The following is a 26801-nucleotide window of genomic DNA, read 5'->3' on the forward strand; positions in this document are numbered from 1 at the left end:
TTAGATAATATGTGCAAATATTTAACAGTTATTCTGCGAACTCGAGTCGTATATGAGCTGATTGTGAGCAGATAACTGTTTTATTATATACACAAACTTTGTCGCCCTATCGGTGTATTTTGGTGTGCTATTATCAACTAAAGCTTGGATTTCTATATTTCACTCAACTCCCAAAATTTTTCAGCCATTTTGTTTACTTTCTCTACTAGACAGATATGAGCTAATATCTGTCTAGTAGCCAACCAATGAAATTGCAGCATACCTCATATCTGGCGCTTGTGTATATAATAAAGGTTATTATAGGTACTAGTTCCTAATTCTTACTTTTTGCATGCATCCGTTGAATTTTGTAATTACGTAAGTCAGTTTCAACACTAGGAGATTATATTAAATGTTTAGTGTAGGTTGCATTTGTTTCGTCATTTAATCCCTGTAACTTTTCGTAGCATTCTTTGGAGGAATGCCTTTCTTTTACCTCAGTGTCCCAGCACTTCTTCATTAGAGCATGTATTAGTGGAATGTTGATCGTTGTGTGGTCCCGCTTTGGACGATGCCCACCAGCAATTTGTACTTGGAAACGGTCTCTTTTGATAGGCATAAGTTCTGTGAACGCCTGGGCGCCATACCACATCTCCCACAACACAATACCATAACTGTACATATCTGCTTCCTTGGTACGATTCGTGAGGTCTTCGAGTACCTCAGGTGCAAGATAAGTTATGCTTTTCTCAGTTTCCAGAAATTGACCGACAATCCCAACATCTGATATCAACACCGTCCCATCCTCGCCTTCCTGTAAGAAAAAGGTTGATGCTTAAATATTTCTTCAGCTGCGCCCGTGATCCTTCTTACAGCGAATAACGGTTGCACCAATATCAGGGGTTTAGTAAGTATAGAGTTCGTCATTCTGGGTAGTGCTATTTAGTTTTTAAACCCAAGTCACATATAGGTTAAAACGGGTGTAATTAAAGCTCGCTTCAAAGCTTTTATATTTCTTCGCTGCATATCCATGGTCTCAGTCATATCACATCAATTATACAACAATCAACAACAATCTAATATAAACTAAAAGGTACCAACCAAAATATTTTCAAGCTTGAGATGTCTGTGGATGAGTCCTCTCTCGTGAATGTAGCTTAGACCAGCTGCTATGTCCATCGCCCTCTTAATGAACTTGTCGATTGCTTGTTTGCAGTTTTCAGATTCTGCAGGTGTGTCATTTCTGTCTTTTAAAACGACATTTCGTAGATTGATTTTGGCTGCTTCCATCACGAATATAAAGTTGTACTTGTTGGATGAACGAGTATCACGTAATATTCTGGCCGCTCCATAATCATGGCCAGAAAATTCGGACATAATTAACATTCTACTTCCGCCTAAATTTGCATATGGTGTCAAAATAAAGCTTCGTGAGTTTATAGTAAACTGTAATGTGCACAGTACTAAACGCTAAAAATACACCTTTAGGTAGGTCGACTATAATTTGCCTTAATTGCTCGTTGCAGAGCAAGTTAATCTTAATATTTTTTTATAGTATTTCAAATTGTTTTATCAGTATTCGTCCTGCATCTTCAAAACAAAGTTTCGGTCATTTATCACGTTGAATACCATATAAAACGAAAACCGTAATAGCGTAGAAATAAATAAAAATGCAGAGCCGACATAAACCTTTACCAGCAAAATATTACCTCAGGATCTTTAATATGACACGAATTACAAGAAACAACCAGGGCAAATTGCAAAGATGCAATGATTTTCTTAAATTTTGCGAAATTTAAGAATGCGCAATATAATTTATAGTTCTGCAAACGAATAATATTTGAACAGATATGCAAATTTGCTACGGCAATCTGCATATTCCATGTCCGCAATTTCTGGCCATGACTTGAGAACATTTTTATGTTGTAAGTCCCTAAAGCAAAAGGTAATATGTGAAAATTTAATTAGCCATCAAATTTTGTTAGTAGGCCTTTTGAAACTAGGCTACTCTTCGCTATTGTTCTAATTTGAATGATGAATACTCTTGCGCGATTATATCACATGCACTCTCCCTCTCTCTTAAAATTTAAACGTTTTCTTTACAAAGTCGCTAAAAATATACTTGCCTAATTTGGACTTCTTCGTACAGAAAGAATCTTTTATTTGGATCATCAAATAAATCCTTGAATACTTTCACCGCTACGTTTATTTCAGAACATTTCAGAGCATTCTTTAGCTTCCCACGGTACACTGTGGAGAACTCTCCCTCGCCGAGACATTCTTTCCATTCAAGATCACTCGCGTTTACTGTTGCCGGACAAAGCTCAATTCCCAAGGGTATTATATTGTCTATCAACTCGACACTTTTTTTCTGAATCGGACCATACACTATTAATACTTCATCCTGGCTTCGTTCATCGTTTCTTAATTGCGTAATCAGTTTTCGATCGGCCTCAATCAGGATAGGAATTTGATCTCCATATTTTGACAACACCTTTTTGGTGTTCTCCATCTGGCGTTGGGTATAATCTAACACGAAATCTTCTGGCAGTCGCATGAGATATTTTTTAGATCGTTTTTTGAGGTAGTCACGCGGATTTTCTTTGTAATTATCCAACCTGTTGTTATGATCAACTTTCTGTTTCACTGCCATTGCTCCCAAAACGGGCATACCAATCAACAAACCGACCACACCGAACGGAATCCAAAGAGGGCTCGTTGCTCCGAAGAGAACTTTGGCTTTTGTCGAAAATCTACTTCTATTCTTTGCATAATCAGCTTTTCTTTCCACATTATGCATCGCTTTGTCAATGCCTTGAAGCTCCTCTTCCAAAAGACTTAACCTTTTAAAAGAACAGGTTGTTAACTTCTCTACCTATACTGAGTTATAAACTTGATGTGAAAGTATTAACGAAAGATCAATGGTTACATTAAAGTTTTATACAACCGCCCACTTGTATATTCCCTGTTTTCAGTGTTCAGTTTTCCACTGGACGGGATGTTTCGATCAACGAAATTTTTCTTTTTACTTATGATTTGGTAAGTGGATCCACTTCGGTCGACTTCCCATGTGAGATTTTATACGAAAAATTCATGAATCTCATGTGAAAAATTTCGTTCAGTCAAAAAATTCCGCCTGTTGGAAATTCGCCTTACGGTTTGTTGTCCTAAGGGTATAGGAACAGCGTTGTTGTTCTTCATGAAACGTAATTTTTTGGCAATGGGAAAGGTATCTCCTGATATTAAGCATATAGCAGAGGCAACAATGTCCTCGAGCCAACAAGTCGTTGATGTAATATAAGGCCTCTATTATTTTTGAGGAAAATATTTTCACGAATGACCACTGTACATGCACCTACACACAATATAATGCCAAACCTTGTACGAAATTCGTGCAAAAGCTGCCTGTGAATTTTCGAGTACACTTGATTGTCATTCTCCCACTGGATGAGTAATTCTTTAAATCGGTAATCAATTGCCTTTTCCACGTTGCTTTTTGTTGCTTCCCAATTTATTTCGTACGGTGGAAGTACGCAATCGTTCCACCTGCAGAGCTTTGCTTTGAATTCTGTCGAAGAAATGTATTTCCTCAGTGTATCTTGGAGAACTGTGGTCTGGTATTTCAGTCTTTCTTCCATGTTCTTCTTTACATCTTGCTCTTGTTTTTCAATCGTTTTCATCCGTTTTTCGATTGATTCCATCCGTTCACGAGTTTGCTTGTGAAATGATTGAACCTCTTGATTGAAGAAATATGCTACTCTATAAATATGGTGCAGCAATGTATACAACCACCTGCAAGAAAATAAGTATCTTCAAAGGCATTGCCTAGATTCAAATTTATTATAAATTTTGAGGTGATTACTAATTTTCCTGCTTTTCCAGATTTTTCCTTAAGTAATGTCAATTGAGTTTATTCGGACCATTATTATAATAAATGAGGATAGAAATTTGTGAAATGTACTTACAGCCAGTGGTTGTATAGTCTGACATTTATTGCCTTCGATATCATCGTCTTAATTTTTTGAAGTAAATCGTTGAACTCCTGTGTGACTCCACCATATCCCTGTACTTTGATGGCGTCTTTTATTGACATATACACAATTTGATGACTCAAATTTGAACACTCCCAACACTCGCACAGCTTTGTGACGATATGTTTCTTCACCGTTGATCTCTGATCTTCTTCTACTTGATCCCATTTATTGCCGATGAAAAGCGAGCATTCGGCTAAATGTTGAAGGGTCGTCGTTTCAACACTGCATTCAGTCTGAGACTTCTGCACCTTTTGTATGATGTTCATCAACTACAATAACATATGAATGTATGGATCATCTATAAGCTATGCATGTACGCCATCTTCTACGCCCCCTCAATTTTGAAACAAATTTATGACTTTTATACATAGGCGCTGTGGCCTATAGGAACCTATCCAAATGCTTATTCTTAGCACAAGATTTGGAAAATCCTTTTACCTTTTCTTTCAAGTCTTTTTGTATTCCCCCAGCGTGGGAAGTGTCAAGAACATAGATAAATGCAAAAGCATTCGGAAGATAATTCATCAGAACTTCATCCATTTCATCAGATTCACCTAGGCCTGGACTATCAATGATAACAATTCCTTTCTAAAATATAGAAAGTAAAAATAGTAACTTAATAATTTTACCTGTTTGCTGACGCGAACAGACTACATTTACGTTTTGGTAATGCCCTAAAGTAGCTACATTTCCAAAAATGTATATTTCGTCTGCTCGCGTCTAGAATTTTTAAGTTACTATATCATCCAATCATCAATTTTAAAAACTAACCACCATCCATTTACCTTAAGTAATTCATGCGGCCAAAAGATTTCTACTCTAGAATATTTGGAGCCTTTTTCTCGCTGATTTGACATTTGCACGAAGGGAGCGATTTGATCATAAAAAATTTTGCCGCATTCTTCCTGGGATTTCAAGGGGAATATTACAGGCAAAGGACGTGTCTTTGTTTCTTCGTTATCTTATAATGAACGACCAGTTTTCGTTCCTCCCCAAACCTCAGTTCGCATATTGTCGAGGTTGTACTCAAGACATGGTGTGCAAGAAGCTCTTCGCCAAGAATAAGATTCAATAAACTACTTTTCCCAGCACTACTTTCACCTAAAGAAAGCAAGTAGAATTTATTGCATAGTTTCAATGTAAACTATATAGTAGATTGACTTTACGCTTATACACACAACGCATAACGCCCGGTACCTGCAATAAGAACGTTGTACTCTGTGTTCGTTAAGCTTTTTTTCTGTTCTGCCAAAGCATTCAAAATCCCACGATCGCCATAGAAGACGTCCAGAATCTCAATCGCATACTGATCCAATTGCTTGACACACTCATCAACCTCCAAATACGATTCCCTCAGCCTTTCCCTTTTCAACGTATCTTCGGCTTTAGCCTTTGCAATGACCTCAAATCCCTTTAAAATGCAGTGAAAAAGTTTAGAATGATAGTAGAAATGATATAATCCCAAACAAGATTCATGCGATATGATTTATATATTGTGGACTGTTGCGTTCATATGCTAATGTGTAAACTCACCGTTATTCCATTTGAATACTTTCCGCTGCCGGAACTTTGTTCTTCTATCTCCTTTTTTGCCGTCTCTTTCATCTCTGAGAGGACCAATTTTTGAGGATCATATTCAATATGAAGCAGTTTAAATAACTCCATCATTTCGTAAATATCGTTTACATCGTCTACGTTTTTTTTCGGGCTGATACACCGAGCCTTTCTATGTTGGAAAGTACCAAGCTCTTCATATACCTAAATAAGGAAAATTCACCTCAGTACATATGCTTAGCCTTGCCACTCATGCTTTTTATCCAATATAAGGTCTTCGTGTATAAAACGTTTGTGGTATAAGTGTTTGAAAATTGATTTATTTGGTACGTTTATAGCCACATGTCTGTCGCATCACCTTTGGTTCATGACTTGTATCTTTCTCCGGTATCACCACTTTGGTATAGAGATCGCTTGAGGTTTGTGGATTCTCAGGAATATCCTAAGCCAGTGAAATGATTAAAGAAGCACAAATACTTTTTTCACCAAACAAACAAATCTAAAGAATGCAATTAACACCCACGGCTTTACCTTATTTAATTTTCAATGGTATGACTATACCTATACGCCAATGATTAATTGGATCTAAGATAACGGCTAGAGGATTACTTCGTAAATATTTTATATATTTTTTTCTTTTGCTATAAATCGGAAATGGCAAATGGGAAGTTGTTATAGCATTTTCTCTTAATCTACCTCGTAAACAGGAACAGTGTTTGGTTTTCGAGTTGTTGAACAATCTGATTTTGTGCGGCGCACTCTCTCTAATACTGGTGATGATTTGGCGAAGTAACTTGAAGAGCTTAAGAACCTTTCACGCCAAGTTGTATCCTCCTTCTCCTCTGGCGAAGACATACGGTCAATTTTGCGCTGTGCAAAGATATTTAAGCTTCGTCAAACCTGTGATATGAAGAGATATTCAAATCCATGCATGCACTTCCGATTATATAGCTACGATTCCTTACAATGACGTACTATGATTAGACAGTGAAAGTGTATACCAACTAATAATCATCGCCATGGATGAAATTTGTACTTCTCAAGAGCCGATTGAAATAATAGATAAACTGAAATGTGAAATTTCATTTTCCGTGCTAGGCAGATGTAAACAACGATATATACATACTTAAATGCAGAGTTTTTGAAGCACTCTAAAATACCAGTAAACTGCATGTTTGCACCGAAATTCAACAGGACCAGTTTGGCCGTTTTTACCATGGAAAGCGCCCTTATAATTGTTTAAGGCTCTTATTTCGAGTGGAAACCAGTTACTTCTGTAGCCCAGGGGCAAGAGCATTGCCCCAAGTTTGATCCGGAGGACCGATAGTTGACACATTTTTCTCATCTGTTCCTGGCTTGATAAACACTTCCCGAATTTGCTTGAGTGCCCACAAAACAATAGCTTTGAAACGAGGCGGGTAATGTAAGCTATTGTTAGTGGGATGGTTTTCATTCCTGGTAACAAATTCAGGAAGTGTCTATAAAGTTTGAGTTGTGTATGCTATACCCACTCGAAATTAAGACCCTTAAACCCTTATTCTTCTTCATCGCGTAAAGTTTCACAAAATGCGGGGAGTTTTTTCACAAAAACGCAAGTTTCTTTATTTTGTTCAAGTCTACAATGCTTGTCGACATTACTATCGGTCATAATCTACAGACAGCTTTAATAAAGAACCCGCTGACCGCCAAACCAGGGTTTGAGTTTTATATAAAAGACAATTTTTGTGTTTGTTTTTAACAATATACTTGAAAATTGAATCAAATTATGATCGCGTGATATACAATTGATAGTACAATTGTTGTGGTTCATGTCTCTTGCTGTGAACGTCTCTGTATTCTGAGCGCTAGCATTAAATTTTTAGTATCCGATTGTATTCTAATAATAATCACCTTTATTTTCCTGTGAAAACTCTAGCTGTGTTTTACGGATTGTTTTGGCTCTTTAAATATTATTATCTTCCTCGTTCTCTTTACAATTAAATTCAAATGCAAAACGACGAACAATTAATGAGATACTTATCGCCTTACTTTCAAAGTCACTAATTTGTAAAGGTATTTGCACGCGTTATATATATATATATATATATATATATATATATATATATATATATATATATATATATATATATATATATATATATATATTATTATATATATATAATAATATGGAATATTGAAACGCCGAAAGACGCCGAAATTTCATACATGTCGATTACTACAAGAAAAGAAGCGATTTAGAATCGATATTAAAGATCTCTCCGGATTGGTAAACCAAACCCTACCGGATAAACAAGTGTAGTGACATGTTTGGCTGAAATTAAAGCACCCTTTCATCTTTTGTCACTAACTGATTTATATATTATGATATTTATTATTACTATATATTCATGTTCGCGAACTTTTATCAATTATAGTATGTAGAGTATGACTAAAAATGTATCTAGTTTCAGATCTGACTCTGTAGCAGTCGTATGCAGAGAACTATAAACGCAATATTTATAGGAAAGACCCGATTTATGTCATCATTTCCTGTCTTAGCATGCAGTATCCGTGCTTTTCATTACAAAACGCATACTACTCTGTTGCTCTGTAAATTAAATAATATTGGGTCTGATACTCTGATCTACAAGTGAGTTGTTGTATATAGTCGTCTTTCGAGTTGACTAAAACGTTTAATACAAAATCTAAATCTCTGACGAGCAGAACCACAACACGCTATATAATAGATTAATATTACAACCAGCTTGAATATCCTACCCTTTCTTACATATACTGGATTTGAAACAATGATACATAACTTTAGAGGTTGAGGTTGACGAACATACCTGACCACAAGGCTCAATCAAAAATATACGAGAACTGTGGATGTTAGCTGTTCGAGTTCCTTCATTCACATACTGACCGTGTTTATACTATGAATAGCTATTAGGTCATGCAATACTTGAAAACAATTTTAATTTCTAAAGATTTTATATATGCCACAATTTAAAGAGTGGTGATAATTTTGCCCCCCATTGTGCAGTTTCAAAACCTCAAATATTTGAAGTATGCCGTTTGACTCAGTGGCGATTTAAACACCGTACAGGCGGAAAGCGTAATTTAGAAATGAATTGCAAATAAGACATGATAAATTATATATAAAATTTATTGGCCACCGTTTCGTTGTGTTGTTTCGTTTGTTAAGCTTTAATTTTCATTTTTTAAGGATGCCGCTTGATAAAGATCACGGGCATGGTATAATGACAACAGCGGCCGTAGTTTTTTTGGGCAAAATTGGATATTAATGTGTATATTAATTCGAGATACGTTGTTTTATACGATCACATGCAAGTGATCGGTTGTTTTTTATATTCATGATTATTTACGTCTGTCCTACTGTAATTACTTGAAAATAACTATTGAATTTTATACAAGATCAACTGCATTATCATCTCAATAATCCAATATGGTGGATATTTAGTAATCAAAGAAAAATTTAAAATCTTTAAAAAAGTTATGATTTAATGACTGGTCCAGTTTTAAATTCTTAAATTGATTAATTCTTGAGTGTCATAAAGCTACGTCATCGATTGCATACTAAAACGTGCGGAAAAGTTAATTTTTTCTCGATATTTTGGGGGAAATTGAATAGTCTCGCTTTGATATGCATTAAGTCGTTTATAGAAGCCAAGTTTTGCGAATTAGTAACGGGTACTGGAGACTAAAATACTGTCTTGATTTTGCCATAACTTTCGTTATTCCGGTCGCGGTTTTCATAAAATATGATTGCTGTAAGACGATCACAATTGGTGCGAAAAAAAAATGCTAATCGCGGTTTTCATATATATATGACGGATTGACGGATTTCGCATAGCAACTTATTGCAACGCATAATCAGAGAAACGCAGCTTGCTTGAGAGATGACGTATCAAAAAGGGTTGAAAAAAAGATTAAATATATTTAAAAATGCACACACTACTAAACTGTAAATATAATCGATACTCATTTGCTACATCGCGAGTGTTTTTGAAAAACTACTTTTAACTACTATTATGACAGTAAACTATTCGTGCTTCATTAAGTTTGCGTTTTATATTTCAATTAAAGCGTGCACTTAATATCAATAAAAAATACCAAAACAGTGTCCTCTATGCTTATCTACTTGTATATATATATGTTGATGGCGGGCTAATATGTTCTTCAGTAAAATGTGCTTAAATGTCCCCCGCATTTGGACATTCATCATTCCAGTCTCCATTCTGTCAAATCCGATAATACATCATAGCACACTTTCATTGGCCATCTGTTTTCAACCTCAGTAGCCCAGCATGCTACCATGACCTGAAGCACTCCTATAATGTTGATTTTGTTTCTATCTATTTTTGGACGATCCCCTGCAACCAGCTTTTCTCGGAATTGGACTTTTTCGATAGGCATAAATTCTGTGAACGCATGGGCGCCATACCACATTTCCCACAACACAATACCATAACTGTAAACATCTGCTGCTTTTGTACGATTCCTGAGGTCTTCAAGCACTTCGGGTGCAAGGTAAGTTATGTTTTTCTCTGTTTCCAAAAATTGGCCCACAATTCCAATATCTGATATCATCGCTGTCCCGTCCTCGTCTTCCTGTTGGGCAAAAAAATAAATTACTATTTTTAAATTTTTCAAAATTTAAAAATAACCTAAGAAAACAGTTCAAAGGCAGAAATGAAACAATTGTTCACCCTCGGTCACGCGAATTCCTTAAAGTGCGTTATATACACTTATTTCTAAAAAGTAATAATAATCGCTTCATTATAGCAATAATAAAAATTAACCTTATGGTGATCTCTCAGTTTTTTAACTCAGGTTACCTATTATAGTTAAAGGGCCGAAAAGTATAGCTTCAATATAAATATGCAGTATAATAACTGTATAAGTGTACTAACCAAAATATTTTCCAGCTTGAGATGTCTGTGAATAAGTCCTCTCTCGTGAATGTAGTTTAAACCATCCGCTATGTCCATCGCCCTCTTAATGAACTTGCCGATTGCTAGTTTGGAGTTTTCAGACTCCGCTGGGGTCAGAATTCGGTTTTTGAAGATGGCACTTCGCAGGTTTTGTCGGGCTGCTTCCATTACGAATATAAATTGGTGGTCTTTGGATAAAAGAGTATTATCACTAGTTCGGGCTGCTCCAAAATACTTGAGAACGTTTTTATGTCTCAAATCTCTAGAGAAAAAAAGGATATCGTACACGTTAGGATCATTTGAAATGGGTTGGACATGCAGGAACGTATATGTGTTGAACAAAATATAATAATGGCATTCGGCATTAATGGCATTGAATTTTATAACACGAGTGACTAGGAATACGTGTAGTTCGAGTGATGTGTCGATGCGTGAAAAGTGTAACAGTGTGCGCTCGATTTAAGGCTTAGGACAATAAAATTTTCTCGATCATAATGACGTTTGTTGGTTCCGCAATACAAGATACACACCTAATCTGCAGTTCTTCCTGCAGAAAGTATCTAGAATTCGGTTCATCAAATTTTTTCTTGAATACTTTTACCGCCACGTTCATTTCAGAAGTCTCTGATTTATTTCTTCCAAGATTCTTTAGCTTCCCTTTGTACACTCTGGATACCTCCCCCTCGCCGAGGCATGAACCGTGGTCTTTTTTCCAGTCAAGATCACTGGCATTTATTGTTGCTGGACAGAGCTTAATTCCCCAGGGTAGGATTTTATATATAATCTCGAGACTTTTCTTCTGAATTGGGTCATACATTCCCAATATTTCACCCTGTGTTCGTCTGTCATTAAATAATTGCGTCACCAGTTTTCGATCGGCCTCGATCAGGGTGGGAATTTGATCTCCATACCTTGATAGCACCATTCTGGTGTTCTCCATCAGGCGTTGGGCATATTGTAACACGTATCTTTTGGAAGTTGCTCCAAAAATTTTTCGGATCGTTTTCTGAGTTGTTCAAGCGGATTGTTTATAAATCTGTGAATCTTCTTTTTTTTATCAACTTTACCTTTTATACCCAATGCTCCCAAAACTGGCATACCAATCACCAAACCCGCCACACCGAATGGAATCAAAAGAGGACTAATCACTCCGAAGATAACTTTCGCCTTTAAGGGAATTTTATTTTTGTTCCGTGAATGATAAGCATGTCTGTCCACACTATACATCGCTTTATCAACACCTTCGAGTTCCTCCTCCAAAAGATTCAAACTAAAGCGGCAATTATATAGATAACATTTGAGAACAGGCTGTAAACAATGTACTTTAACTTAACTAATTAGTGTGAAAATATAAATAACCGAAAATAATCAACAATTAAATGTACTATATTGAAAGTCGCGTTGTCAAAATCAAGTTTTATATGGCTGGTCGTAATTGATTAATGACTTTTTGTACAGTGTTTTCTTAGGTTTTCCTTTCCTATTCTGTATTCTCTTTCGATATACTCGTCCAATTGTTAGTTTTTTTACAACGCTAACAATTAGATATTTTTTTTGCTATGCCAGCCTACGAGGGCATTATACAAGTATCCTTTAAGCATCCATTTTTGCTTGGAAACAAAGAAAAACTCTCGAAAACGTTGCCCTGTCCTGTAAGACCTTTATTTTTTATATAAAAAAATTATAATGCGAAAGGTCCCTTTGAAATGTGTACTACATACGACATTTTTGAGCGATTTAGATCGTGATTTATTACCAAATAAAGAATTTAGTTTAGCATAATATTTTTAGACATGAAAATTGCCACGATACATATGTAAGCTCTTCAATTGAAAATGCACAGGATCTGCCTAACCTTTTACGAAATTCGTCCAGAATCTCCCTATGAATTTCAGCATAAACTTGATGGCCATTTTCCCACTCAATGAGCAATTCTTTGAATCGGCTATCAATTGCTTCTTTGATGTTTCTCTTTGTCATTTCCCAAGTTATTTCTTCCCTCGGAAGTTCACAATTCGTCCAAGAGCAGAATTTCGTTTTGAAATCCATCGAGTAGATATAAACTTCGAGTTTGGCTTCGAGAACTTTGGTCTGAGTTTTCACTCTTTCCTCCATTTCTCTCTTTACATCTTGCTCTTTTCGTTCAATCTTTTCGATGCGTCTCTCGATTTCTTCCATTCGTTCACGGGTTTCTTGGTGAGTTGATTGCACCTCTTGGTTGAAGAAGTAGGTTACTCTATAAATTTGATACAGCAATGCATATAACGACCTAGAAAAAAATAGTTTTCTTTTAAAGAAACGCGTAATATAATTGTCTGCTCAAGAGTCAACAGTTTCGGAGACTCATCTAGACAATTTTGCTTCTGCACTACAAAATTAGGAATTTAAATCCTTTCATCAGGGACTTTTCTCATGTAAATTAAAAAGAGTAGCCTACTGCTGCTACGTTCGCAACTATTATAGCTAATAACAACAATAACAACAATAACAACAATAAACTTTATTAGCACCATAGAAAAACTTTTTTTTAAATTACAAAGTGAAATTCAACTAAATAGTGCAGGTTATCTGAAATAACAATAGTTAATCCAGTCAGATAACCTCTAATTTATTTGAGACATTAAGGGGTCGCTAATAAATGAAAAACTTGTACAAGCATTAAATGATAAAAAATAATATTAATAAACGTTATTAAATCACATATAGAGATTTAACCTATTGTTAATATTCTTTTTGAACCTGAATCTCGGAAACATTTTCATTTCTTCGTAAATAGATAACGCTAGCTAAAAGTGTCTTTCATCGCGATTTACGAATGTCTGTGCATAAATCTAAGCTATAATGGTATTCTTAAATGTGTATAGACATTAATTTGAAAACCAAAGCCTTTTAAACACAAAAATACAGCGAGTGACAAAATAAAAATTTTATGCATCAAAACATATTTATTACCGTTCAATTTCTTTCTAATTTTGTTCAACGGAAGTTAGATATTCTTTCTGAAAGAATTTTTTATGTGTCGAATATAAAGAAAATGTGCTGAAATTTAACAATTACGTTTGCACGGATTTTCACTCCTATATATCTCGACGCGATCTTGATTTGAAAAGAATGACAACAAATTGCCGTCAAAATGCCAAAGCCGTATATGCATTTCTATATACATGTGGAAATATCATACATCCAAAATATTGTATAAAGTTAATTTACTCATTGAAAAACGATTTCTATTTCATCACATGTAATAAAAAGTTCTATACTTACTGCCAGTGATTGTACAACCTAATATTTATTGCCCTCAAAACCATCGTCTTAATTTTTTGGAGTAAATCATTGAACTCTTCTGTGACTCCGCCATATTCCTGTACTTCGATGGCCTCTGTTATTGACATGTACACAATTTGATGATTCAAATTTGAATCTTCCCAACACTCTCTTAACTTTGCGACGACATGATTCTTCGTTGCTGACCTTTCTCCCTCTTTTACTTGATCCCATTTATTGCAGATAAAAAGCGAACATTCGGCTAAATGGTGAAGGGTCTCAACGCCGCCATCAGATGACTTCACCTTTTTTAAGATGTTCCTTAACTGCAGTATACGAATGATATGATTGTATCAGTCAAGACGCAATTATATTAGGGTATTAAAATATTATATGAGCAAGTTTCGAAGTTTGTCTGTTCCAGAATCTAATTGGTTAAGACTACGTCACGTGAAAGGCGGGAAATCCGAGTGTTTACCACAAAATCTTGTTTATCAGGTTTGAACCGGTTTGATAGGAGGTTAATACTTCAACCACCGGGATTAATAAAACCGGAAGTGGTGATGCTACGTCACATCACGCGACATATGACCTTCGAAATTCAGAGTTCAACCATAGTTTCTCTGCCTAATAATTCTTAATTATATTATTTTATGGACATTAAAATATTTTAAAGTTTTCCTTTATTCACCTTCTCTTTGATATCTTTCTGTATTCCTCCAGCACGGGAAACGTCAAGAACATAAATGAACGCAAAAGCATTCGGAAGATAATTCATCAGAACTGCATCCATTTCATCACATTCACCCAGGCCTGGACTATCGACAATAACAATTTCTTCCTAAAGTACAGAATAAAGAAAGTTTAAACCGTAATGCATGCATGTGCATACAGTCATTAACTATCGTATTTATTTAACAATTATTCTCCGAAGGCGGTGTGAATATCACTAAATAATACAGAGGTGATTTTTTGAAAGAAAAATCTGCTGTAGAAGCGACAGTTCGATTAGTACATTTCGAAGCGACAGTACGGCGATTTAAATAAAACAATGCATATTTTGGCGTTAGTTTTTACCATAGTAGTTTTTAATTTTTGCGCTTTCTGGCACAGCATTTTCGTCAAAATAATATATTTCTTCATCCGTCACTTTGACAAAAACAACTCGCCGGATTGAAAAATCCGCTTAGTCGCATAATAATCCGAGGTCGCTCGACCAATCAGAGGCAAGAATTTTCAATAATCATCTTTGTAATCAAAGTTTTTTCCAATCCTTAGTGAAACAGTTACAATCCCCCAATTTTCTTATACGGTTTTAAAACCAATAACGATAACTATATGTACATATATAGAGGAACAGATAGATAATATTCTGAAATCCCACATTTCCACCATGTGTCAAACAAAGAGAATTCTGAATATTATTAATTGATTTCTTAATAATTAGAAAGGCAACGGTTCACCTCAAGTAATTCATGCGTCCAAAAGATTTCTACTCTAGTATATTTAGATCTTTCGTTGGGCTTCCTTTGCACGAAGGGAGCGATTTGTTCACAGTAACTTTTGCCGCATTCTTCTTTTGTTCTCAACGGATGTATTTCAGGTTTGGGCATCCTTTGTTCCTCATCGTAGTTATAGTGAGCAATCAATTCTCGTTTCTCCCCATATTTTACTTCGCATATTGTGGAGGTGGTAGTGAGATTGTGATGTGGAAGAAGCTCTTCGCCGAGAATAAGATTGACTAAACTACTTTTTCCGGCGCTACTTTCGCCTAAAAAATTGTAAAGATAATTTTTTTTCAATGTTTCATTGCATACTGCACGGTGCTGCACGAGGTATGTGTTTAAATGTCTGTTAGGTTAACTCTAGCTGCATGGCTAAAGCATTTAAAAATCTGGGGTCGGTTGTGTGAAAGCCGGATAGTGATATTAGCCGGATAGTGAAAACCGGCCCCAGGCTTTTAACAGTTCATTTATAAATTTGAATGGGTAAATGTTTCAGAAATCTTGTCCGATTCGATAGAGACTCAATTTTCTAAGTTTTGAACAGAACAGAAATTCAGAAATGTATTACTGTGTCTCTTTGTGTTCGACTGGCAAGAACAAAAACAGCAGGTCGAAGTTTAGCCTTAGGACAGGGTTGGCGCTGATAATTGGGGTTTGAACAACCTGCCCTTGCAATATATAACCAACTACAACCTTCAATACCTGCAATAAGGATGTTATATTCTGTTTTCGTTAAGCGCTCCCTTTCTTCTCCCAAAACATTCAAAACACTTCCATCGCTATAGTAAACGTCTAGAACCTCAATCGCGTGGCTGCCCAATTGCCTCACACAATCGTCAACCTGGAGATTAAAGTCCAGCAGCGTTTTTCTCTTCAACATATCCTCGTCTTTAGTCATGGCTATTACCCCAAATCCCTTTTAAATATAGTAGAAAATATGTTGAAGTGTGGATAATTTTTGCCGCAGTCTTGTTTAAAATCACTGAATAAAAACCTCGACTTCGTCTCATTAAAAAATGTTAAATGTGATGACAACGATTACGATGAGAACACCTGAGATTTGAGTAAATCTGAGGCAATTTTCAACCTCGTTATAATCATGTTTTTACAATCTAAACGTAAAGCTTTCGGGTATATTAGTGATTAAATGTGTCCGTATGCTCGAAAGGTGACGCAAAGGTCGCTCGACCATGCTTTGGCCTGTAATACTAAACTTTATCGCTTTGTGGGACATTTCATCACCATTACTAGGCAAGAGTTCTCAAAGCATGCGTTTACTTTTCGTAAATATGATAATTCGTAAAAGAATCACCGTTGTGCCATATGAATACTTTCCGCTACCAGAGCCTTGGTCTTCGAGTACTCTTTTAGCCGTCTTCTTCATTTCGGAAAGATCTAATTCAGTAGGGTCGTAAGCTATATGGAGCAGACGAAATAAACCAAGCATCTCGCCTATGTCTTGTATTTCCTCCGCATTCTTTTTGGGCGTTTTTCCGGATATTCGTTTTTTGTGTCTACGACGAATTCTTGTTCTGGCACGCGGTGTTCATATTTCTAAAAAAAGGACCACTTGAAATTACAGTTAAACTTTAACGATTTCAATAGTGGATTTTTTGTCATCATTTTCGTTCCAAATTCTGCCAGATCATTTATATTCAAGTACTTTCTGCCAGTATTTTCGTTTGGCGCTCTGGCACTTTTAGCTCTTATAGGGCGGCCTAGTTGATATGCAAATATAGCTAACATTCTACTATTTCGTATATATTTTAGGAAATCTTTCATTGTACTGCATTACAAGTAATGACGTAACTATTCTTCTCTCAACCAATCAGTGTCCGGTGATTTTTTCATATTGATAATAAATATAATTAGCACGTCAGCAAAAAAGTTGTTTACCATTTTTGTGACATAAATGATTAAAACTATACTGGCCATATATCTGCTACATCACCTGTGGGTTAGAACGTGAAACTTCTTGTGTCGTGAATGTGTTGTATCGTCGTGAGGGGCGTTGATATTCCGACATGTCCTATTGATAATTGATATGTTTGAAAAATAGATAATATTTATCTCAGTTCATAAAAAAACAATGTATTTATAATTAGACGGCTCTGGTTCACATATATTGTCCACAAGGTATAGCTACGCCTGTCTGGCACTATGCCAGTCCACATGATTAATTAGATCTATTTCGTAATTGATTTCGTAAATTATTAGCTGGTGTTAAAATCGCTCAGTGATAAACAGGAAACAGGACGTTTTTATAATAAATATAATTAATACGTCAGCAAAAAAGTTGTTTAATATTTTTGTGACATAAATGATTAAAACTATACTGGCCATATATCTGCTACATCACCTGTGGGTTATAACGTGATTCTTCTGGTGTGGTGAATGTGTTGTATCGTCGTGAGGGCTGTTGATATTCCGACATGTCCTATTGATAATTGATATGTTTGAAAAATAGAAAATATTTATCTCAGTTAATAAACAAACAATGTATTTATAATTAGACGGCTCTGGTTCACATATATTGTCCAAAAGGTATAGCCACGCCTGTCTGGCACTATGCCAGTCCACATGATTAATTAGATCTATTTCGTAGTTGATTTTGTAAATTATTAGCTAGTGTTAATTTCGCTTAGTGATAAACAGGAAACAGGACGTTTTTATTATAAATATTATTAACACGTCAGCAAAAAAGTTGTTTACCATTTTTGTGACATAAATGATTAAAACTATACTGGCCATATATCTGCTACATCACCTGTGGGTTATAACGTGAATCTTCTGGTGTCGTGAATGGGTTGTATCCTCGTGAGGGGTGTTGATATTCAGACATGTTCTATTGATAATTGATATGTTTGAAAAATAGAAAATATTTATCTCAGTTAATAAACAAACAATGTATTTATAATTAAACGGCTCTGGTTCACATATAATGTCCAAAAGGTGTAGCTACGCCTGTTCGGCACTATGCCTGTCCACATGATTAATTAGATCTATTTCGTAATTGATTTCGTAAATTATTAGCTACTGTTAATTTCGCTCAGTGATAAACAGGACAGGGACGTTTTATTATAAATATAATTAACACGTCAGCAAAAAAGTTGTTTACCATTTTTTTGACATAAATGATTAAAACTATACCGGCCATATATCTGCCTCATCACCTGTGGGTTAGAACGTGAATCTTCTGGTGTCGTGAATGGGTTGTATCCTCGTGAGGGGTGTTGATATTCAGACATGTCCTATTGATAATTGATATGTTTGAAAAATAGAAAATATTTATCTCAGTTAATAAACAAACAATGTATTTATAATTAGACGGCTCTGGTTCACATATATTGTCCACAAGGTATAGCTACGCCTGTCTGGCACTATGCCAGTCCACATGATTAATTAGATCTATTTCTTGGTTGATTTCGTGAGTTATTAGCTGGTGTTAATTTCGCTCAGTGATAAACAGGAAACAGGACGTTATATAATTAACACGTCAGCAAAAAAGTTGTTTACCATTTTTGTGACATAAATGATGAAAACTATACTGGCCATATATCTGCTACATCACCTGTGGGTTATAACGTGAATCTTCTGGTGTCATGAATGGGTTATATCCTCGTGAGGGGTGTTGATATTCAGACATGTCCTATTGATAATTGATATGTTTGAAAAATAGAAAATATTTATCTCAGTTTGTAAACAAACAATGTATTTATAATTAGACGGCTCTGGTTCACATATATTGTCCACAAGGTATAGCCACGCCTGTCTGGCACTATGCCAGTCCACATGATTAATTGGATATATTTCGTAGTTGATTTCGTAAATTATTAGCTGGTGTTAATTTCGCTCAGTTATAAACAGGAAAACAGGACGTTTTTATAGCTACAGTACTGTCCAGAAATAACCTAACAATTGAGTTGCGGTCCACCGATAAAAATCCTGAGGGCGGCAAGGGAAGAAATACCTTCGCAGTGGCCGTTCACTTCCGAACGGAATGTTATGAACAGCTGAGAACGACAACACAATAATCAAATCGAAAAAATCTTAAGAAATGTCTGTCAGACAGATATACGCCGAGGTTCAACCTCCGTCTAACCGCGGTTCGACCTCGGTCTGACCTCGGTTCATGCAACCGCGATCAGACCCAGGTTTGACCTAGGTTAACCGCGGTTTTTTATTAGGTTATTTCTGGACAGTACTGTACTTTCCTTGATGTACCTCGTAAACGCCATAAGCACCTCTGGCGGTTTCTTCACTGCCCGTGCCTGACATTTTTTCGCGCCGACTTAGTTCGTATCCCGCCCTCTTTTTTTCGATTTGCTAAGATATAACCTCTTTACAAACTATAAGATAAAGATAGAATGAGATTATCATGTCATTCTGCAATATGCAATCTTTTTAGCGTCTATGTAATAATAATGATAATAATAATATCCTCGATTTTTATAGCGCACATATCCTAAAGTTCAAGGCACTTTACAAATAGGAGAAGTAGATGCACTTACAATCTTTTACATTTGCTTAATAATTACATACTTATAACCCATCTACATCAGTCAAGAGAATGATACAGGGAACTGTCACTAATGAAAAGTTTAAAAAGATAAGTTTTTAGATCTTTTTTAAACGTGGATATACAGGATGACTTCCGCAAACTGTAATATATTCCGTGTTAGATTTCTGGCAAACATCAGACCTATCCAGCGAAGTTATTCCGTTATGCCTGTATGGTCATATACTTATTATCATAAGGCTGCTTTCCACTTACGCGTTTTTTATACGCACGTACACGTACGGGAAATTTTGAATGCTTTAAATTTTTATTATTTAACATCTAGGTCAACTAATGCATACAAAAATATGCAGAAAACTAAGTTCCTTCAATTTATTCACTTAGGGGCGGTTTACATGAGCCCGGTTACCCGAGATTCAACGAAGCGTGAGAGGACTTTGAGGTATTGAAATAAATCTTTATGACACCAAACAAGCACATGCTATTGTTAAGGTGATAATACGACTGCCAGGATCATGTTATCTGCTCATTTCAATACCTCAAAATCATCTCACGCTTCGTTGAATCTCGGGTAACCGGGCTCATGTAAACAGCCCCTTAGTTTTTTCAAAGGTAACATGTATAAGGTTTTAGACTTTGACGGTGTAAGTGGAAAAGAGCCTTTGCTTTCACTTGTCATCTTAATCAACTTTCATTAGAATCTGACTGGCCTACTATCTTCATGCCAGGCAAGAACTAAATCCATGCCGGGTATATTGAAAATGCAATCATTTATATGTTTCTCCCGTGCACAAGACTAAATTATTTCACAAGTTTTTTTTTAAGGTCCTAGTGCTTTCATGTAGTAACAATAGGTCATTTCTCGAGAACTCATAATATTTTTCTATAAGACTACCGTAAGATGTGTTGTGATATGAACAGACAATCAGCAGCGGCCCCTGGATTAGAACTAATATATTACTACACAGCTTCTTTATTTTAAATAAGTACTATTTAAAATACTCGCGGCCGATCTGTATGGGTATTTACAATGGCGAGTGCGTAGCACGTGAAATGAATAAATTAAGCTTAATGCATATTAGGGCATGTGTGTAAAAAAGTTATGAATACTAATTAAGATTAGTTGTATCAAAGTTAATATATTAATTAACAATTCATGAGACCTTTATGGAGAATTACAGATGTATACATGTGACCAAAATACTGCGCAATGATTGCAAGTTAGACTCATTAATTATTCATTAATTTCACAAAGTACATTAATGACAGTGCTATTTGTTATGGGTTTCTATTAGAAAAAAAATCCACCAATGCGAAGGCAAATTAGAGTTCTAGAAATAATTTGTTCTGGCTTAGTTACTCTGGATCCGCCGCTGGTATTTGCTTACCAAAATACTTATAGTGTGGTTTCTGTAATTTTTTTACTTTTCATTTAACAAACAACTATAAATACAAATACTATGCCACACAATGCCGGAAGAATTTGAAAACGCAAGAATATTCCCACGGTTACGCGTACCGTACACACGTATCCGGCGTTTTCGCCCACTGAAAACAGAAGAATCTGAAAAGATCTCCAGAGTGGAAGAATCTGAAAACGCTCTCCAGAGTGGAAGAGTTTCAAAAAGGTGGCTGAGCGGATACTTGTGGACAGCTTTGCCGGATAAATATTATGACGATGACGTACCAAGTCGTTTCCATATTAATGAGCCTTGTTTCAAGTCTGGTGGCTTATGCTCGACTTTATATTGCTATATTAGCCTCAAATAAGTCTTATTTATGTTATTTTCATGATGATAAAAATCTTCGGAAATTCTTGTAGCATTTGCGGAAGTATTTTACGAGAGAAACATGTCCAAAATGTCGGAGTATGGTTATACACAATTTCGTATGCACGAAATGCATTTAACAAATACTCAACAACAATAATTATGAGTTTGGGCTTGTCGTCTGTCCAAACAAAGTCCTCATTCTTGTTTTTCACTTTGGATTTGGTAGATTTCTGCTTTCAATTCGATATCCCACCTGTGACACGCGGGTGGAAAACATGAAGGTGTGTTGCGGGATCAAATAACTTTAGCGTTTTCGGGTCGTTTTTGTGTTTACGTGTGGACGCGGATAAATATTTTTGCGTTTTCAAATTCTTCTGGCATCGTCTAGACAGTGCCTATATGTATAGAGGCACATTCCATGCAATTATGCTCTTAATCTTTTACTAACTCTACTGTTGATTCCTGTGAAAATAACTGACCTTACGACGGGTATCGTTTCTTTGCCAGAATGACATGCATTGCATTGAAGAATGCCCGCCATTTCAGCATTTTTCTTTGAGGTTACTCTCCAGTCGTTGTAAAAAGTGTAATATTTGGGTTAAAGTGAGTCTGATCAAAAGATAGGCGTAAACGCTTCGTAGATACATGCATGGAAATCAAGTCCAAAGCCAGGCAATACATGCACTAGGCCAGGCCTTGTTTAAAAACTGTTAGAATTTCTGCTTAACTGTTTTATATTACACTGTTAAATTTGTCTCTACATGCATCGGTCATTATTTAGGTATGCTGGCTTCCTTATTGGTATAGGAACCCCATTGCGAAACTTTGCATTGGTGAAAAGAGTTTTAACAAGCAATTTTCGGTGTGTTTTAACAATACTTGGAAATTCATTGTCACAAAAATCCGCATGACAAAGAATAATTTAAATATTGTGGTATTGCTATAAACTTCCGTTGGGCGTCTTTTAAGGAAGTTTATATGAAATCAAATAGCTCTAGTTGTAGTCTTGAAATCGTTAATTCGCCAGGAATTTTAGCGCTGCGGTTTAATATACTATGCTAAATGCTAATAATGATAATATGTAATCATGTACTATCTCGTTTATTAATTTTCGTTTGGAAAGTATTACAATAGAATAGACTTAGCAAAACCTGGTTTATCAGATACAATGATGACTTGAATACGTGAATATTATGTTAATATAACAGTACGAACAGGAGCATATTACCATTAGCTATAGGGATTAAACCAATTCGAGTTTAGAAAAACAATTAAGGCATCATTTCCTGTATTCACATGCAGGCAGTATTCGCGGTGATTTCATTAAAGAACGCGTTCAATTTTATAGGTTTTTAAAGTAGCTACATTATAAATTGTGACAGAGATTCAGTGAGTTGTCTTTCAATGTATAACGACAACCTCACTGCAAAAACTATTTTGGAATCGCAGAACCATATCAAACAATAATTGGTTTCATTATCAAAACCTGCACGAATGTAATACCATTCCTTATATAGATGATAATACCTTGTACGTAGATATATAGAAGAAGCAAGAGCATTATATACCTTCAAAAAGTTGTCGAACATACCTGACTTTAAGTTGCCATACTGTTTGATGAGATTTCATTTACCTACAGTATATTGCCGACGCTCTTTTAATTACGATCTGTACATACTTATTCACACTTATGCAATACTGTGAGACTTAAATCTCATTTTCTATACGATTTAAATACCTCAACACAAAAAGCAGTGATAATATTTGTCTCCCGCAGTGCAGTGTTAAAACTTTGAATATTTCAGGTATGTTCTTTGAGAAAAGATCATGCGGGTGTGTCGCTATCGTTTGTCAGACTATTGCCGCCTCCTCACGAGACGTAAACCGATAAATGTTGTTGCACTCGCTTAAGTATATTATGGTAATATAACAGTAAGAAATAGAGCAGATTAATGACATTTATATAGAGTATATTAATGGTAGTCAAATTAGCCAGATAAAACCAAAAGTATTTTTTAACTAAACAAGGCATAATTTCCTGTATTCACTGCAGACAATATTTTCGGCTTATTTTATTAGTGAACGCGTTCAACTTTATAGCTTTTTAAGGTACATGGTAAATTGTGACAGATTCAGTAAGTTGTTGCAGAATTGTCTTTGAATGTATACCGGGAACTTCAATATACTAAACCTATTTCCGGATCGCAGAACCATATAAAATAATATTTAGTTTCATTATATCAAACCTTGATCAAACATTATATCAAACAAGATATAGAAAGAAGCAAGAGCATTAACTTCTAAGAGTTGTCCAACATACCTGACTTTAAGTTTTTGCCATGTTTTTGATGCTGTTTCGTTTACCTACCCGTGCAGTATTGTTCAGCGACACTATTATATTTATACGATAAGCATTTTCTATACCGACCTATTTAAACAGTCACGCAATACGTAGATACCTCTAATTTCTATAGAAATTTAGATACCTCAACACAAAAATCAGTGGTAATTTTTGGCTCACGTAGCGCAGTATACAAAATGGAATATTTGCGGTAGGTTTTTTGATAAAGGATCACAGGTGTGTTAATTGCCAAGCGGTATAATGAATCATTCATGGCATAATTATGTACCATGAATATTAATTGTCTCGGTTTTTAGAGACCTTAACGATATGCCTAAATCTTTATAGTTTATAATGCAAAGAATATGCCAAACCTTGTACCAAAATTCATTCACAAGCTTCATTGTGATTTTCAAACTGAATAAACAAATACTTGGTGTTTGAAGTCTGTAATTGCCTAGTCGACATTGCCTTTTGTTAACTTCCAGGTTTTTTCACACTGGAAATGTGACAGTAGATGCAATTACTATTTAAAACACGATTAAACAATCATATTTTCATACAATTGAATTATGTTGTTTTCTTTTCTTTCCCAAATGAAATGATTTAAGGAAATGTACATTACGTGCATGCATGCATATTCTTTAATTAGAATCAGTCCATTTTCATCAAATAGCTGCCCTGAAATTAACTCGAAACGAAGTTAATTTCAACACAGATTTCAATCAGCAAATAAAGCTTTTCCTCTGAAAATTTTTACCAAGATATGAATGAAGATCGTGGCGTTGGTTCTGGGGTTTGCAAAATTATGCTCCAGCTACCTTGTGATATTTTACAGTCGAATTGAATCATTACATCCGGGATACGATGCATGTACTTCCGGTATGTCACGCGGATAATTTGATGCTTACAATTTGCAAATGGCTCCTACAGACGATAAATTATTTTATAACCTGGTAAAAGAAAGCAATGTACGATCTTGAAGCCAGTTTAAAGAGGACTTCAACATGCTATAGCCTATAGTAAAGATTAAATTATGTCAAGTGTGTTTTGTTTGAACGACTTTCGACAAAATTAATGTTAACCCTCGTGGCTGTGCACATTGTAAGGTAAGTCTTTATAAGAATATAAAGAACACTAAACGCTTTATAACCCAAATTTATTAACTCCAACATATCCAGTACAATTTTTGCACTACATACGCCGCCAAAAGTCAATTGCATCTCCATTGCCGTCTTGTTTTAGAATCTCTCCTCGTACAAAGCTTCAACTAAAGCTTTGATATTAGCATTTGAAATTCTTCCAAATTGTTCCTTTCTCTTCGCTTGATTTGGCAGCTCACAAATACACATCTCACACACCAGTATACCGTAGCTAAAAACGTCGATCTAAAACAAAAAAATATGCCAATAGCGGTTCTCATATGACAGATTTTGCAAAGCAACTTATTACAACAAATGATCATTAGCTCGGTGGTTTGTTGGTCTCGATAACAAATCAGAAACTGGTTAAGAAAAGTTAACATATATTTAAAAATGCACAAACTACTACACTGTAATCGATACTTATTTGCTACATCGCGAGTGTTTTTGAAAAACTACTTTCAACTACTATTTTGACAGTACTATTCGTGCTTCATTAAGTTTGCGTTATATATTTCAATTAAAACGTGCAATTTATATCAAAAAATACCAAAACATTGTCCTCTATGCTTATCTACTTGTATATATGTTTATGGCAGGCTATAGGCCCTATGTTCTTCATAGAGTAAAATGTGCTTAAATGTCCCCCGCATTTGGACATTCATCATTCCAGTCTCCATTCTGTCACATCCGATAATGTATCATAGCACACTTTCATTGACCATCTCTTTTCAACCTCAGTAGCCCAGCTTGCCACCATGACCCCATGTATTTTTGGTATGTTGATTTTGTTGTTATCCATTTCTGGACGATACCCTTCAACCAGCTTTTCTCGGAATTGGACTTTTTCGATAGGCATAAATTCTCTGAACGCATGGGCGCCATACCACATCTCCCACAATACAATACCATAACTGTAAACATCTGCTGCTTTTGTACGATTCCTGAGGTCTTCGAGCACCTCGGGTGCAAGGTTAGTTATGCTTTTCTCTGTTTCCAAAAATTGGCCCACAATTCCAATATCTGATATCATCGCTGTCCCGTCCTCGTCTTCCTGTTGGGCAAAAAAATAAATTACTATTTTTAAATTTTTCAAAATTTAAAAAACACCTAAGAAAACAGTTCAAAGGCAGAAATGAAACAATTGTTCACCCTCGGTCACGCGAATTCCTTAAAGTGCGTTATATATACTTATTTCTAAAAAGTGATAATAATCGCTTCATTATAGCAATAATAAAAATTAAGCTTATGGTGATCTCTCAGTTTTTTAACTCAGGTTACCTATTAAAGGGCCGAAAAGTATAGCTTTAATAGCCTCAATATAAATATGCAGTATAATAACTGTATAAGTGTACTAACCAAAATATTTTCCAGCTTGAGATGTCTGTGAATAAGTCCTCTCTCGTGAATGTAGTTTAAACCATCCGCTATGTCCATCGCCCTCTTAATGAACTTGCCGATTGCTAGTTTGGAGTTTTCAGACTCCGCTGGGGTCAGAATTCGGTTTTTGAAGATGACACTTCGCAGGTTTTGTCGGGCTGCTTCCATCACGAATATAAATTGGTGGTCGTTGGATAAAAGAGTATCACTAGTTCGGGCTGCTCCAAAATACTTGAGAACGTTTTTATGTCTCAAATCTCTAGAGAAAAAAAGGATATCGTACACGTTAGGATCATTTGAAATGGGTTGGACATGCAGGAACGTATGTGTTGAACAAAATATCATAATGGAATTCGGCATTGATGGCATTGAATTTT

The 26801-nt window shown here is 35.6% G+C and overlaps 6 protein-coding genes across 6 annotated transcripts; all 6 read right to left on the reverse strand.

The window, feature by feature from the left end:
• Positions 1-267: 267 nt before the first annotated feature.
• LOC114523802 (serine/threonine-protein kinase STY8-like) lies at positions 268-1399 on the reverse strand. Its single transcript, XM_028544837.1, has 2 exons — positions 1081-1399; positions 268-793 (listed from the first exon to the last, which is right to left on the reverse strand). The coding sequence occupies exons 1-2, from the start codon at positions 1363-1365 to the stop codon at positions 383-385; spliced, it is 696 nt and encodes a 231-aa protein (XP_028400638.1). The 5' UTR covers positions 1366-1399; the 3' UTR covers positions 268-382.
• Positions 1400-2089: 690 nt separating this feature from the next.
• Positions 2090-3754, reverse strand: LOC114523823. Its single transcript, XM_028544857.1, has 2 exons — positions 3358-3754; positions 2090-2822 (listed from the first exon to the last, which is right to left on the reverse strand). The coding sequence occupies exons 1-2, from the start codon at positions 3678-3680 to the stop codon at positions 2090-2092; spliced, it is 1056 nt and encodes a 351-aa protein (XP_028400658.1). The 5' UTR covers positions 3681-3754.
• An 812-nt stretch (positions 3755-4566) lies between these two features.
• Positions 4567-6422, reverse strand: LOC114523824. The gene is made up of 6 exons (XM_028544858.1): positions 6264-6422; positions 5926-6009; positions 5547-5771; positions 5211-5424; positions 4799-5114; positions 4567-4601 (listed from the first exon to the last, which is right to left on the reverse strand). The coding sequence occupies exons 1-5, from the start codon at positions 6420-6422 to the stop codon at positions 4939-4941; spliced, it is 858 nt and encodes a 285-aa protein (XP_028400659.1). The 3' UTR covers positions 4567-4601; positions 4799-4938.
• Positions 6423-9550: 3128 nt separating this feature from the next.
• On the reverse strand, positions 9551-11445 carry LOC114523800 (serine/threonine-protein kinase STY13-like). Its single transcript, XM_028544835.1, has 3 exons — positions 11032-11445; positions 10481-10763; positions 9551-10178 (listed from the first exon to the last, which is right to left on the reverse strand). Exons 1-3 carry the CDS (start codon positions 11439-11441, stop codon positions 9789-9791), a joined length of 1083 nt encoding a protein of 360 aa, XP_028400636.1. The 5' UTR covers positions 11442-11445; the 3' UTR covers positions 9551-9788.
• Positions 11420-16727, reverse strand: LOC114523798 (uncharacterized protein in xynA 3'region-like). Its single transcript, XM_028544832.1, has 7 exons — positions 16583-16727; positions 15973-16186; positions 15229-15536; positions 14457-14606; positions 13766-14091; positions 12357-12770; positions 11420-11771 (listed from the first exon to the last, which is right to left on the reverse strand). The coding sequence occupies exons 1-7, from the start codon at positions 16715-16717 to the stop codon at positions 11441-11443; spliced, it is 1878 nt and encodes a 625-aa protein (XP_028400633.1). The 5' UTR covers positions 16718-16727; the 3' UTR covers positions 11420-11440.
• Positions 16728-25451: 8724 nt separating this feature from the next.
• Positions 25452-26623, reverse strand: LOC114523803 (serine/threonine-protein kinase STY8-like). Its single transcript, XM_028544838.1, has 2 exons — positions 26404-26623; positions 25452-26098 (listed from the first exon to the last, which is right to left on the reverse strand). The coding sequence occupies exons 1-2, from the start codon at positions 26590-26592 to the stop codon at positions 25709-25711; spliced, it is 579 nt and encodes a 192-aa protein (XP_028400639.1). The 5' UTR covers positions 26593-26623; the 3' UTR covers positions 25452-25708.
• Between the last annotated feature and the right edge of the window lie 178 nt (positions 26624-26801).

Source organism: Dendronephthya gigantea, unplaced genomic scaffold (genome assembly GCF_004324835.1).
Source record: "Dendronephthya gigantea isolate DGI-Jeju-01 unplaced genomic scaffold, DenGig_1.0 000028F, whole genome shotgun sequence".
NCBI classification, from domain to species: domain Eukaryota; kingdom Metazoa; phylum Cnidaria; class Anthozoa; order Malacalcyonacea; family Nephtheidae; genus Dendronephthya; species Dendronephthya gigantea.

What these genes read in the sequence shown, in the direction of transcription:
- LOC114523802 (XM_028544837.1), bottom strand. Translation starts at nt 1,365, where the DNA reads ATGTTAATTATGTCCGAATTTTCTGGCCATGATTATGGAGCGGCCAGA. An exon ending in TCAAGCTTGAAAATATTTTG is followed by an intron (nt 794 to 1,080) that starts GTTGGTACCTTT and finishes TTTTTCTTACAG; the next exon opens with GAAGGCGAGGATGGGACGGT.
- LOC114523803 (XM_028544838.1), bottom strand. Translation starts at nt 26,592, where the DNA reads ATGGAAGCAGCCCGACAAAACCTGCGAAGTGTCATCTTCAAAAACCGA. An exon ending in TCAAGCTGGAAAATATTTTG is followed by an intron (nt 26,099 to 26,403) that starts GTTAGTACACTT and finishes TTTGCCCAACAG; the next exon opens with GAAGACGAGGACGGGACAGC.
- LOC114523823 (XM_028544857.1), bottom strand. Translation starts at nt 3,680, where the DNA reads ATGGAATCAATCGAAAAACGGATGAAAACGATTGAAAAACAAGAGCAA. An exon ending in TTGCACGAATTTCGTACAAG is followed by an intron (nt 2,823 to 3,357) that starts GTTTGGCATTAT and finishes TTCTTTTAAAAG; the next exon opens with GTTAAGTCTTTTGGAAGAGG.
- LOC114523798 (XM_028544832.1), bottom strand. Translation starts at nt 16,717, where the DNA reads ATGCTTGGTTTATTTCGTCTGCTCCATATAGCTTACGACCCTACTGAA. An exon ending in GGACGCATGAATTACTTGAG is followed by an intron (nt 14,607 to 15,228) that starts GTGAACCGTTGC and finishes TCTGTACTTTAG; the next exon opens with GAAGAAATTGTTATTGTCGA. An exon ending in AGAAAGATATCAAAGAGAAG is followed by an intron (nt 14,092 to 14,456) that starts GTGAATAAAGGA and finishes CGTATACTGCAG; the next exon opens with TTAAGGAACATCTTAAAAAA.
- LOC114523824 (XM_028544858.1), bottom strand. Translation starts at nt 6,422, where the DNA reads ATGTCTTCGCCAGAGGAGAAGGAGGATACAACTTGGCGTGAAAGGTTC. An exon ending in ACACTGTTCCTGTTTACGAG is followed by an intron (nt 6,010 to 6,263) that starts GTAGATTAAGAG and finishes TCACTGGCTTAG; the next exon opens with GATATTCCTGAGAATCCACA. An exon ending in GTACAACGTTCTTATTGCAG is followed by an intron (nt 5,115 to 5,210) that starts GTACCGGGCGTT and finishes TGCTTTCTTTAG; the next exon opens with GTGAAAGTAGTGCTGGGAAA.
- LOC114523800 (XM_028544835.1), bottom strand. Translation starts at nt 11,441, where the DNA reads ATGGAGAACACCAGAATGGTGCTATCAAGGTATGGAGATCAAATTCCC. An exon ending in CAGGAAGAACTGCAGATTAG is followed by an intron (nt 10,764 to 11,031) that starts GTGTGTATCTTG and finishes TTTTTTCTCTAG; the next exon opens with AGATTTGAGACATAAAAACG. An exon ending in TCAAGCTGGAAAATATTTTG is followed by an intron (nt 10,179 to 10,480) that starts GTTAGTACACTT and finishes TTTGCCCAACAG; the next exon opens with GAAGACGAGGACGGGACAGC.